This window comes from Mytilus edulis, chromosome 7 (assembly GCF_963676685.1).
Source record: "Mytilus edulis chromosome 7, xbMytEdul2.2, whole genome shotgun sequence".
NCBI lineage: Eukaryota > Metazoa > Mollusca > Bivalvia > Mytilida > Mytilidae > Mytilus > Mytilus edulis.
In genome coordinates, this window is record NC_092350.1 from 13,647,326 (window position 1) to 13,661,376 (window position 14,051).

Here is a 14,051-nt window from a genome sequence, read left to right on the forward strand (position 1 = left end):
GAGGCAGCATCCCAAAACAGATTAAAACCCTGAAAGACAAAACCAATGTATATAAGGCAACACATGTTTTTCAACACAAAGCAATTGTTTATATGATATGTCAAACACTGAATTGTCTAATATAGGCAAATCCTGAAAAGATAAAAACAATTTCTAAACATCTGCCATTATAGCAACAAATTGTATAAAGGATATAATTTCTAAAATATGATAAAAGACCCCCAGTGCACTGACAAATAAGTTTCTGACTTAGAGTGTCACATGAACATGTGACTGCAGTGAGTGAGGCACACACAAGGGTAAGTGAAGTCACACTACAAAACAAGAACAAACTGTAAAAATCAGTTGTGAAAGGCTTGACTTATTGTATCAACAGGAAGCACTCAAAACAACTAACAAAATGACAAGCAACAAAGTACTGAAATAAGGGTACCACCAGTTACTGACAAGTTCAAAGTCTATTACTTCTAATAGATAAATCATGTTTTCAGCATACTTAAATATTATTCAGGAAACATCCAACAGATTTAGTTTTTATCATGCAGTTTAAGAAAAGCATGACTTTCTTTCCCCCTAATATGAACAGATGAACTTCCACATCTGTGAGCAGCATAGAAAAATACAAGCCCTTGCAAAGTCAACTTTACAGAATTGCATTACTGTAATGAAAAAAATGAAATACGTTTTATCATGTTTCAAGTTGTAAATAACTAAACCAAAAATGTATGACACAAAAATTATTTTTGGAAGATCATTATAAGTATAACATTCATAAGAAAGTGTTTAAAGTCATAAACATTTTTTATAATTTATTTTACTTGTATCCAATTATGAAGCATTAAGGTGAAACAAGACTTTACTCATCTCTTGTATAAGGGAACACTAACTGACTATGGATTAAGTTGTATAATTTGGGCAGATCTCCAGGTTTAAAGTATAATCGAGTTGCTTCAGAGGAAATCACATCCATTTAAAAAGTAACTATAATGCATGTAATTTGCAGGGTCACAGGGTTATGATCTGTCTGTCTAAACTGCTGTTATTAAATATTATGTATTTTAAGACACTCATTCCTTTTTGATAAATTACTATCTATGTAGAATTATAAACCAAAGTACTGACTACTATATGAATAAATGATAAAATTTATCATATAAGATGACTTGTATTTACTTTACATAAATAAACAAATGATAAATCTATTGAATGTTTATCTTCATATTTAGACAGGAATATTTTTGATAAGTATAAATGTGTTTATAACAATTTCTTTGAGGAACAGATTTGTTTGAGTGATAGGAAATAGGTATTTTGATATTACCGGTGAAGTAAGACGATTTTAACACCTGTGAATTCCTTGAAATAGTAATCAATCTTTTGGAAGTGTTAAGTGTTCAATCACAAGAAATACAGGAATGCATAGTCCCAAAATTGATCCTTTTTCAGCTCACCTTGCCCAAAGGGTTACAGCAGATTGCATTGAGTGTGTAGGCAAAGGTAGAATGTTTGGTTAGCTTGCTTGTTAGTAGAACTGTGAAGTCATTATTAGGTCAGGTATACTACCCTCCTTTCGGAGTAGTCTAGTCCTACAGACAAATAGATTAGCTACTCTTAAAGGAGGGTAGTTTACCAAACCTGATAATTACTGGAAAGTTCAACTAACAAGCAAAATAACCAAATATTTTACCTTTGCCTACACACTCAATGCATTCTGCAGTAATGTGAGCTATGTCATCAGTTTCCTTTATTAAACCATTGAGCAAGTTTAAAATCAGACCTTGGCCACGAATTACATACTTCAGAGTATTCAAATATATAGGTACATGTATATAAACATTGAGATGAATTTCTAGATGAATTATATTGAAAACTCACCACACTATTATCTCTCTTTCTCTTTCTACCTCTCTCTCTCCAGTGTTCAAACTGCTTTACTCTTTATCTAATATTTGTATATTTAAAAAAAAAAAAAAAAATTGCTTCCTAATAGAAAGATGTATTGATTAGATAATATCTATAGATTTATATATTATATATATATTGCTATTATATTTGTGTATATTATGTTGTAAATTGGAAGTTATAAATAATAAAAATAAAAAAAAAAATAAAAAAACATTGAGAAACAATTTACTCGACCTGTCAAATGAGTTAAAAATAAGACAGATGTATAGAACATCTTTTTAATTGGAAATTAATTGTTTAAGGGAGCTGTATACGCATAGTTCAAATATTGCACAATTTGCTCATGACTTTCTTGCATATTCGCCTTCATGCGTATATTGTATGATGCACTTTTACCTGTGTACAAGGGTAAGCAATGTTGTCATACTAATGAAAAAACAGTCCCAAATGGTGAAGAAAAATAAAACATGACCTTCTCTGAGCAAATATTTTAGGTGATATTCCGAGCTATTTTCTGTGCTCATATTTTGGTTGTTATTATTATATAGGATATGTTTTAGGAAGGTTTTATCACTTGACATTGTGAACAGATTATAATTGTCCGATATAGATGTAGCGGACTTGTATATTGTGGTATTTGATAAACAAGATGCTGGTTTTCTCTTCCTGCTACTAAGCATTTAAGAAACCACCAGCTGCACTTTGTAAAACAAAATTCATATATTAACTGTTAGGTATTTTTCCGACGTAGTCGGTATTAGTTTCGGTTCGTGCCCTTTGAACTTAAGGACGTTTCACTATGGCAACAGAATACACATGCTCGAAAATCCTTTCTGTGATTGGACAAAATGCTGTCATGGTGGGTGATTTGGTTGTGTTTGAAAAAACGTCTCGTTAATCATATCGTGATGGAAAGCAAGTGAAAAACTATAAATATTTGAACTAGATCTTACAAAAATTTATATTTTTATTAAAATAATTGCTTCTCCAATAGCTCTTTGCATTTGACAGCTGTTTATTCAGGACAATTATATAGTTTTTAATGTAAACTTTGTTGTACAAACGTACATGACTTTTAGAACGCACATACGCATGTGAGATTTCCGCGGGGTTTTGGTGAATGTAAACAGAAAGATACGAGGACAGAGAATACTGAACACAAACAAAGAAAACATTATTTAAATGGTATCTTTGTGCTTCTAAATGTTATCAAAATGATAGTTTCAAACATATACTCAAATTAAAATACGTTGGATATTTTTTTTAAAGATAGTTTAAGACCCATTATCGGTCGTCCCACTGTCTATATCACTCTGTTCAGCTCTTAATATTATTCCGTATCATGTCTTTGTGACGTCAAATACGTTAACCCGGCCTTAATAACTTTGACCCGGACATATCAGTGACGTCATAATGTTTGAACCGACGTTAATAACTTTGACCCGAACTTATCAAGTCATCTTTTGTGTGCTGGTGAAACAAAGAAAACACTTCTGAAACACGCAAATATAGCCAGATAAATCGATTATCAGATTATCTGCATATTGATATTGTAAAATATCAGCTGCTTGACATTATATGAAGGCTTTTTGATCTCATTCGCTACGCTCACTCAACAAAAAGCTTCATATTATGTCTCGCAGCTGATATTTTACAATATCAACATGCAGATTACCTGATAATCGGTACTTATTGTAAATGAATTCAATTTCATGGTTGTAAGTTTTATACTTAGATGAATAAAATTAAGTTAGTGAGATATTTCACATTTATATACATAGAACTGGCAAACTTTGTCACTAACTGTGGTGACCTCTTCTGATTTACTCATGTGGAATAAAATTGAGAATGTAAATGGGGAATGTGTCAAAGAGACAACAACCCGACCAAATAAAAAACAACAGCAGAGGGTCACCAACAGGTCTTCAATGTAGTGAGAAATTCCCGCACCCGGAGGTGTCCTTCAGCTGGCCCCTAAACAAATATACACTAGTCCAGTGATAATGAACGCCATACTAATTTCCAAATTGTACACAAGAAACTAAAATTAAAATAATACAAGACTAACAAAGGCCAGAGGCTCCTGACTTGGGACAGGCGCAAAAATGCGGCAGGGTTAAACATGTTTGTGAGATCTCTAACTCCTAACCAAGCAGTTATCTGTAATGGTGGATATCTACCAAGTACTAAAACAGCTCAGCCACCAACAGTGGCGGATCCAGAAATTTTCATAAGTGGGGGCCCGCTCCAGTCACGCTTCAGTGATTCCCTATATAAGCAACCAAATTTTTCCCAAAAAGGAGGGGCCGCCCCCCCCCCCCCCCCCCCCCCCCCCCTAAATCCACCTCTGACCAAGGCCTTTCCAAAATTTAAGGTCTGCTTAAAATGTTGAATTGAAAAAAAAGAAGCTTTAATTACACACTGTTTTTTTGGTTTGACCGATTTTACATGAACTGAAAAAACTTAGTCTAAGGCAGCTAGCAAATCTAACTCTACTTTATCAGATAATTATAAACCAGAATTCAAAAGAGGAGTGCGAAATTTAAATACTTATTTGAATAAATTGTTGAGTTATTAAATTTAAGTGCAAAAAGATGCATGTCTTCCAACATTATTTTTCATTCATTCTATACCTTTAAAGACAGATTTTGCTATTTTTTCATTGATTGTATTTTTGGAAGTATATATATCATTTTGCGATATTGAGACAGATACAGTTCAATGATTTCTGAATGAATATTAAATTTAATCAAACTAGAATCACACCATTGATTAGAGCAGAGTTTATTACAAATTTTAGACTTCTTGTTCCCATCAATATATAGTCCTACCATAACTTAGTTCACACTAATAGACAGTAAAAGAATAATTGACAATTTTTTTTTCTGTTCTCCCCTTTTTGTTACTTGTCTATAAATGGAATGAAATATGAAAAATTTATTTCTTGAATCTTCATTTGTGATATTTTGAGATCCAACTTTAGAACAGCAATATTTATGATATTTTCCTCACACCTTGTCTGACAAAATTAACTTTTGACAGTTTACTTGTAAAAAAGAAGATGTGGTATGATTGCCAATGAGATAACTCTCCACAAGAGATCAACATGACACAGAAATTAACAACTATAGGTCACCGTATGGCCTTCAACAATGAGCAAAGCCCATACTGCATAGTCAGCTATAAAAAACCTCGAAATGACAATGTAAAACAATTCAAATGAGAAAACCAACAGCCTTATTTATGTAAAAAAATTGAATAATTGTAGGCTGCTAGTTCCTGTTTAGTGGTACATATGTATATGAATTCCATTCAATTAATGAAGTGCTAAGATAAGTTTAGTATAACCTAGACAATGTGGGTGTTACGCTGCCTTATACAGTCATCAATGACACTAGTATTGACGAGATCATTGACACATTGTTAGTCAAATTATAGCATCATCATTGTAACATATTAATCTACCTACACAGAACAAATTATTGTCAACCATGGAATTTATAATCAAATGTTTAGTAAACCACATAAAAAGATTTCATTATTTCCTCATTAGTGCATTCAGACTTGAGTCCAAATTTGGTTTGTATTACGTAAGTTAGTTACGCCACCTAAGACTATTTTTTGAGAATACACCCTTCTATACCTATTTATCAGGCTATCTTCATTTTATCTTTGTTACTGATATATATGGATACTGAGGGTCATTTTGTAGCTTAAGGTCCCAAACCTGGAGAATAGTAAACTTCAATATAAGAATAAGATGCAGTATGATTGCCAGTGAGACAACATAATTCACCGGAATCCAAATGATGAAATTAAACATTATTTGGACCTCTAAAAAGCAACCTTCATTTGGCTAAATTTAAGCATCATTAATTCATAATAGGAGTTGTTGGGTTTGATTCAGACAGGCATTAAAGAAAATCTAGAATACATAAGTTCCAAAGATGAAAAGTCAGAGGATTTTAGTCTGTCAGTTATTATTATCACCACTCAATTGTTTGTCAGTTGTCCATTAACATTGAGTTTGACAGCATACATTTTCAACATTTCCTCTGAAACCCCTTAGCAAATTTGAAATAAAGATGGCAAGAATAAAAAACGGGATTTCTTGCATACACATTCTTTTTCATTTTGTTCTGGGTGATGAAAAACATGACTGCCAGAAGCAATTTTAGATTTTAATTGGCCAATTTTCACAAATCTCCTTTGAAACTTAGTTTTATCATTCCTACACCAGACAATTTAAGAGATGCACATCAGTTACCCTTGAGCAGTTAATTGTCATGTTTTTGGCTTTCTAATTTGAAATTCCAAAAGTTGTTTGGAATTTGTGAAATATAGGTCAAGCTGGTACTTTGATCTAATTTTCTTTACCAATTCAAAAGTTGAGTTTTATAATGACGTTTGCAAACCCCATGACTTTGTTGAGCATGGACATCTCAGTGTCAATGTATAAATAAATATAGGAAGATGTGGTGTGAGTGCCAATAAGACAACTCTCAATCCAAATAACAAATTAAACGAGAACTATCTTTAAAAAAGATATCCGACGTATTTAAATTTGAGTATATGTTTAAAACTATCATTTCAATAACCTTCAGAAGCACAAAGATACCATTTAAATAACGTTTTCTCTGTTTGTGTTCAGTATTCTCGGTCCTCGTATCTTTTCTGTTTACATTCACCAAAACCCAGCGGAAATCTCACATGCGTAGGTGCGTTCTAAAAGACATGTACGTTCGTACAACAAAGTTTACATTAAAAATTATATAATTGTCCCGAATAAACAGCTGTCACGGATGCAAAGAGCTATTGGAGAAGCAATTATTTTAATAAAAATATAAATTTTTGTAAGATCTAGTCAAATATTTATAGTTTTTCACTTACTTTCCATCATGATATAATTAACGAGATGTTTTTTCAAACACAACCAAATCACCCACCATGACAGCATTTTGTCCAATCACAGAAAGGATTTTCGAGCATGCGTATTCTGTTGCCATAGTTAAGCGTCCTTAAGTTCAAAGGTCAAAAACTGAAACTATACCGACTACGTCAGAAAAAGTAAACCATTATAGGTCAATGTACGGCCTTCAACACAGAGTGTTGGCTCACACCGAACAACAAGCTATGCAGGGCCCCAAAATTACTATTGTAAAACCATTCAAACGGGAAAACCAACAGTTGTTCTTGTATATACTTTAATTTATCATGGTAATATCTCACAAATCTTAAATTGAATGGAAGTTGAAAATTATAGGAGATAAGCCTTAAAGCCATATTTACTGGAAAATGGTGTCATGAGATGTTGTGGTATCTAGTTGTACTCTTATAAAAATAATAGAAAAACATTGTCAATTCAAAAATCTTAATTGACTTAAAAAACATAGCATGTTAGCATGCAGTTGGTTTGTTTAATGAATGGAAAAACTTTGTAGTAACATCCCATTATGGTATGTCTTCATTACAAAGATATTACATCAATGATTCTTCCCACGTCTATGTATATCTACAGATTATTTTTTTTATTGTGCTGAAATATTTTTGCTTCAGTCCTATTCAGTTGCATGAGTATGCAGTTGCATTTAAATATTTTGTAAAACAATGTTGTATAAATAATTGTATCTATCATATCATATTGTGTCATACAATTGTTTCCCTTGTGCCATCTTAGTTCACCATTTTATTCAGTAATTGATGAAAACCTATTATGGGTCAAATACTCTTATGAACATTTGAATCCTGTTCAGTTAAGTTACTTTTTGGCTGTTACCATTAAATTGAAGATGGTATCATGTCAGACATTCAGTTAGAGAATCTCTATAAAAAAATCAGATTGAAAAGACAATCATCCTGACCTGAAATACTATTATTTGGTGGTTTTAAATTTATTGCTGTCAAATATTGGGTCAGACACTTCCTAATTGAAAGCATGTATGACTGAAGCTAATTATCCTAGAAATGTCTGATCTTTGTTGTTTAATTTTACTTGTAAAAATTTTACATATTAATTTTTCGTTCATTTTTATACGACTGCAAAAATTTTAATTTTTTGGTCGTATATTGCTATCACGTTGGCGTCGTCGTCGTTGGCGTCCGAATTCTTTTAGTTTTGGCACTCTAACTTTAGTAAAAGTGAATAGAAATCAATGAAATTTTAACACAAGGTTTATGACCACAAAAGGAAGGTTGGGATTGATTTTGGGAGTTTTGGTCCCAATATTTAAGGAATTAGGGGCCAAAAAGGGCCCAAATAAGCATTTTCTTGGTTTTCGCACTATAACTTTAGTTTATTTGAATAGAAATCTATGAAATTTTGACACAAGGTTTATGACCTCAAAAGGAAGGTTGGGATTGATTTTGGGAGTTTTGGTCCGAACAGTTTAGGAATAAGGGGCCCAAAGGGTCCAAAATTGAACTTTGTGTGATTTCATCAAAAATTGAATAATTGGGGTTCTTTGATATGCCGAATCTAACTATGTATGTAGATTCTTAATTTTTGGTTCCATTTTCAAATTGGTCTACATTAAGGCCCAAAGAGTCCAAAATTAAACTTAGTTTGATTTTAACAAAAATTGAATCCTTGGTGTTCTTTGATATGCTGAATTTAAAAATGTACTTAGATTTTTAATTATTGGCCTAGTTTTCAAGTTGGTCCAGATGGGGGTCCAAAATTAAACTTTGTTTGATTTCATCAAAAATTGAATAAATGGGTTCTTTGATATGCCAAATCTAACTGTGTATGTAGATTCTTAATTTTTGGTCCAGTTTTCAAATTGGTCTACATTTAGGTCCAAAGGGTCCAAAATTAAACTAAGTTTGATTTTAACAAAAATTAAATTATTGGGCTTATTTGATATGCTTTATCTAAACATGTACTTTGATTTTTGTCGAGCCTGCAACTTTTGTTGCAGAAAGCTCGACATAGGGATAGTGATCCGGCGGCGGCGGCGGCTACGGCGGCGGCGTTAGCTCACTTCTTTAAAGCTTTATATTTTAGAAGGTGGAAGACCTGGATGCTTCATACTTTGTATATAGATGCTTCATGTTACGAAGTTTCCGTCAGTCACATGTCCAATGTCTTTGACCTCATTTTCATGGTTCAGTGACCACTTGAAAAAAAAGTTCAAATTTTTTGTAATGTTGAATTCTCTCTTATTATAAGTAATAGGATAACTATATTTGATATGTGCGTACCTTGCAAGGTCCTCATGTCTGTCAGACAGTTTTCACTTGCCCTCGACCTCATTTCATGGATCAGTGAACAAGGTTAAGTTTTGGTGGTCAAGTCCATATCTCAGATACTATAAGCAATATGGCTAGTATATTCAGTATATGGAAGGACTGTAAGGTGTACATGTCCAACTGGCAGGTGTCATCTGACCTTGACCTCATTTTCATGGTTCAGTGGTTATAGTTAAGTTTTTGTGTTTTGGTCTGCTTTTCTCATACCATATGCAATAGGTCTACTATATTTGTTGTATGGAATGATTGTGAAGTGTACATGTCTAGCGGGCAGGTGTCATGTGACCTTCACCTCATTTTCATGGTTCAGTGGTCAAAGTTAAGTTTTTGAGTTTTGGTCTTTTTATCTAATACTATATGGCATAGGTCAACTATATTTGATGTATGGAAATATTTTATGATCTTTATGTCAGTCACGCAGGTTTTATTTGACCGCGACCTCATTTTCACGGTTCATTGCACAGTGTTTAGTTTTTGTGTTTTGGTCTATTTTTCTTAAACTATAAGTAATGTGTCAACTATGTATGTTGTATAGAAGCATTGTTAGATGTACATGTCTGCCTGGTTCATCTGACCTTGACCTCATTTTCAAGGTTCATTGGTCTTTGTTTAGTTATCTTGGTTAATGTTAAGCTTATGTGACAGTTGTAATAAAGCTTAGCTTTATACTTAGGACTATCAACATAATATCAATGATTATTATAGAAGGCGAGACATTTCAGCGTGTGCACTCTTGTTGATTAAGGGCCCAGTTTTCAAGTTGGTCCAAATCAGGATTCCATATCAAGTATTGTGCAATAGCAAGAAATTTTCAATTGCACAGTATTGCACAATAGCAAGAAATATCTAATTGCACAATATTGTGCAATAGCAATTAATTTTCAATTGGAGTTATCTTTCTTTGTATAGAATAGTAGTTGATAATATATGTTGGAAATTTGCCAGACATGACTATGATGTCACTTTCTATTTTTATTTGCCAATAACTTTATGTAAATAACTTCATTGGAAATTTGCCAATATAAATGTTGCTGATGAAGCTTTTTTTCCTTATCTTATCTAAAATGTTATTAGATAATGTATGTTGGACATTTGCCAGACATGACTATGATGTCATTTTCTATTTTTATTTGCCAATAACTTTATGTAAATAACTTCATTGGAAATTTGCCAATATAAAATGTTGCTGATGAAGTTTTTTTTTCCTTATAAATATTTTTAGCTTAAAAGTTGTGTCCATACTTGTTCTCATTTCAGATTTCATAAATGAAAAGAAAATTTCTTCAAACATTTTTTTGACAGGATTAATATTCAACAGCATAGTGAATTGCTCAAAGGCAAAAAAAAATTTAAGTTCATTAGACCACATTCATTCTGTGTCAGAAACCTATGCTGTGTCAACTATTTAATTTTGGATTTAAATAAGTTTGAAGAAGAAATCTTTTATTGATTTGTAAAATCTTGACATTTGTTTTGTGTAAAAAACCCATATAATGTCAAAAATTTGATCACAATCCAAATTCAGAGCTGTATCACGCTAAAATTTTTTGTCCATACCTGCCCCAACTGTTCAGGGATCGACCTCTGCGGTCGTATAAAGCTGCGCCCTGCGGAACACCTGGTTTTATATGAATAAGGCCGTTAGTTTTCTTGTTTGAATTGTTTTACATTGTCTTATCAGGGCCTTTTATAGCTGACTATGCGGTATGGGCTTTGCTCATTGTTGAAGGCCGTACGGTGACCTATAGTTGTTAATGTCTGTGTCATTTTGGTCTCTTGTGGACAGTTGTCTCATTTGCAATCATACCACATCTTCTTTTTTATATTTACTGAAAGTTTTCACTGACTTTCTCACTCAGGATACTAATATGTCAGAAGGAATTTGTGAAGAAGATATTGACACTTGCCTATCAACATTAATTGAACAACTTTATAGGTTGTTGAGAGTTATAAGTTGTCAGGTGTGGTGAATTATTTGTCTTCATTTAACTGTCCTTTTATAAGCAAGGAAACATATTAAATGAGTAATCTTGACAAAAAACTGATTTATTTGATTTCAAAATGAAATCCATTAAAATTGTTTGATTTTATTTTGGAGATGCTATTTTATATTTTGACAAATATTTAAAGTTGACATTAAATAGAATTGGCTATTATTTTAAGGCCCTTTTGGTCATAAAGCACTACAACTGTTTTATGACTTATACTCATCTTTGGCTTTCAAATATTCTGCTTTGAGCTTTCCTGATGAAGGTAAATCAAGAAAAGCTTTGGAGGCATGGAATGTTGTTTTGATATTTTAAAGATTATAGATGATATTTAATGATATAAAGTGACAGTAGTTCTATGGAGCATTTTCACCTTGCTATATTAAGTCTAGTCTCCTCCTAGTTTGATTACAATGTGTTACTCTTATAGTTGATCTCAGCAATATGGTGAAACTGTAAAATATAAAGTTTTTTCTTTTTCTTTTGCTTTAAATTTTTTCAATTTCTGTCTAATTTTCATCAGAGTTTTTTAAAATATTTTTTTGATACAAACAACCATCAGACATATGCAGCCATCTGAGGTCTATTGCTTGCTTAAGCCAGATACATGTTATACTTTCAAAGGATAAGATTAAGATACTATTATCAATTAGGAAAAAAACTGCTTTCAATGATTGTAAAAACCAACAGATTGCAATTAAAATGACTTGACTATTGTTTTACTGACTCATTAGAAATTTAAATGGCAACAATACTGAAGGAAATGCACTTAAAAATAAAGTGATTGGTTAAACATATCAAAGCTACCTAAACAATGTAAAGAATATGTAAAGAAATAAATTTTTGTGTCATTATTTAGAAAACCTCTTCTGCCTATATTATGAATAACTTATACAAGGAATTTGAATAGATATGTATTATATTGTTTACCATTGGAATTTAAAATTCTACTACAGAAATACTACATTTTATTAAACCTCGAGGCATCACTAAATTAACCTGTCAATCACTTTTGCATTGCCTGCAACCTTTTGGTTCTTGTCAATAACTCCTCAAACATTTGTATGAAAGTATGATAATGCATTTGAAATGTTTGATTAGAGACCATCTTTGGAGATTAAATTTGGCTTTAAGCACCACTGAAGAGACATAAATTGTTGACATGTGCATCTGGTGCAGGAAGATTAGTACTGCTAATGTAATTGGATATTATTATACTGCATAATTATTAATGATGCCACACCTTTCATTTAAATCATGTCAGAATTACTCCTTTAATTCCAATTATCAGAGGAAATCAGAGATGGCTGAACAATATTTCAAATTTGTTAAGGGGTTTAGTGACATCTAACTTGACACTGATGTGTTTAGGTGGTGGATAGGATAATGCTAACTATAATCTGTCATATTTTTGTTAAGGAGCCAACAACCCAAAGACAAAAATAATCCAAACCAATCTAGAGGGCAACATACAGACAGTGGTTGATGTTTGTTGCTGTATATCATATTTGTTTTAGTTCACTATTTTATGCATACATTAAGCCCTTAGTATTCTCGTTTGAATTGCTTTACATTTGTCATGTGCCTTTTACAGCTGACTATGCTGTATGAGTTTTGCTTATTGTTGAAGGCCATACAGTAACCTATAGACTATTGTATAGTTGTTGATTTCTGTGTCATTTGGTCAGGTGTAGAGAGTTGTCTTATTGGCAATCATACCACATTCTTGTTTTATATATATCGTTTGTACAATATGTCTAGCTCCTTATCCTACTGAGTTTATAAAAGTTTTAAGTTTAATTAACAAATTTGAATAACAAAATATTTTTTGTCTTTTTCAGAATGTGTGCTGTTTGTAGCAGGGCATTTAATGACACTGCATTTGTACGCTATCCCAACGGTGTTGTGACTCATGTACATTGTGCTAAAAATAAACATATATGTCCAGTAACAGGAAAACTGTTCAGTACGAAGCGTTCCTGACATGATCCTATATCTACAGTTTATACCAGTGATTAACAGATTATTTGTTCAGATAAAAATATATTTTTCATCATCAGCCATTTTATACGTGAGAAGAAGTTTTTGCCTGTGTGGTGTTTTTATTTGCTGACAGTGAAATTTTTGTGTATAGAGGAAGTGCATCATGAATAAGTACATGTATAACAAATTGTAACTTGAATTAATTTCATGTATGTCAAATGGGCTCATTATACGGTTGTTTGTAACTCATACTGCCACAACAAGTCTTATATCATGCACCACATTTTGCTGAATAATGTTAGGAGACATTCCTATCATAACTTTATAATAAGTGTATGACATTTTGATTTTCTGCTTAATAAATTCTGTTCTAGGGGACTGTCCTTTATTCTATATCTGTACCCAAAAAAATCCCGAGGGAGGAAGAGCAAATATATATTAATGAGGGATGTAAATGGTTTCTTTGGGAATATTTTGTGTTCAAATGTTTGTACGGGATTTCTAATGCAGTTCTTGAATGCTTAAAGCACACATTTGCCAAATTTATTGAACAGTTTTGTAATATAAGGTTTGATTTTGCTTGATGTAACTATAATAATAATAATAATAATAATAATAATAAATTCTTTATTTAAAGAGGGTAACTCAATTAGAAATAGTCTAATTTTCATTGAGGCCCTCAAACAAAATACATGCATACAGTTAACATTCATACATTCATACATTAATTTACAATATATATTACTAGTATATACACAATTCAATCATTGAAATATACAAAGGGTAATAAATGACAATATTTGATATAGTTTTGTTAGAGGAAAACAAATTAGTTGACTTGCATATAATTTTCAAGAAAATGATTATAACTATGTTTCTTGAATAATTCCACATTAGGACATTTCTTTATTTCGAGTGGTAAATTAT

General features: G+C 32.0%; 1 protein-coding gene across 3 annotated transcripts in view; it reads left to right on the top strand.

Annotated features, from left to right (window-relative positions):
• Positions 1–13,269, top strand: part of LOC139530020 (transforming growth factor-beta receptor-associated protein 1-like) — a 60,688-nt gene extending 47,419 nt beyond the window's left edge. For all 3 annotated transcript variants that reach the window (XM_071326042.1, XM_071326044.1, XM_071326043.1), the window contains one exon: positions 12,983–13,269. In XM_071326042.1, coding sequence (XP_071182143.1) covers positions 12,983–13,124 — 142 coding nt within the window. In that variant the 3' untranslated portion in view covers positions 13,125–13,269. The remainder of the gene's footprint in view (positions 1–12,982) is intronic.
• Positions 13,270–14,051: the final 782 nt, after the last annotated feature.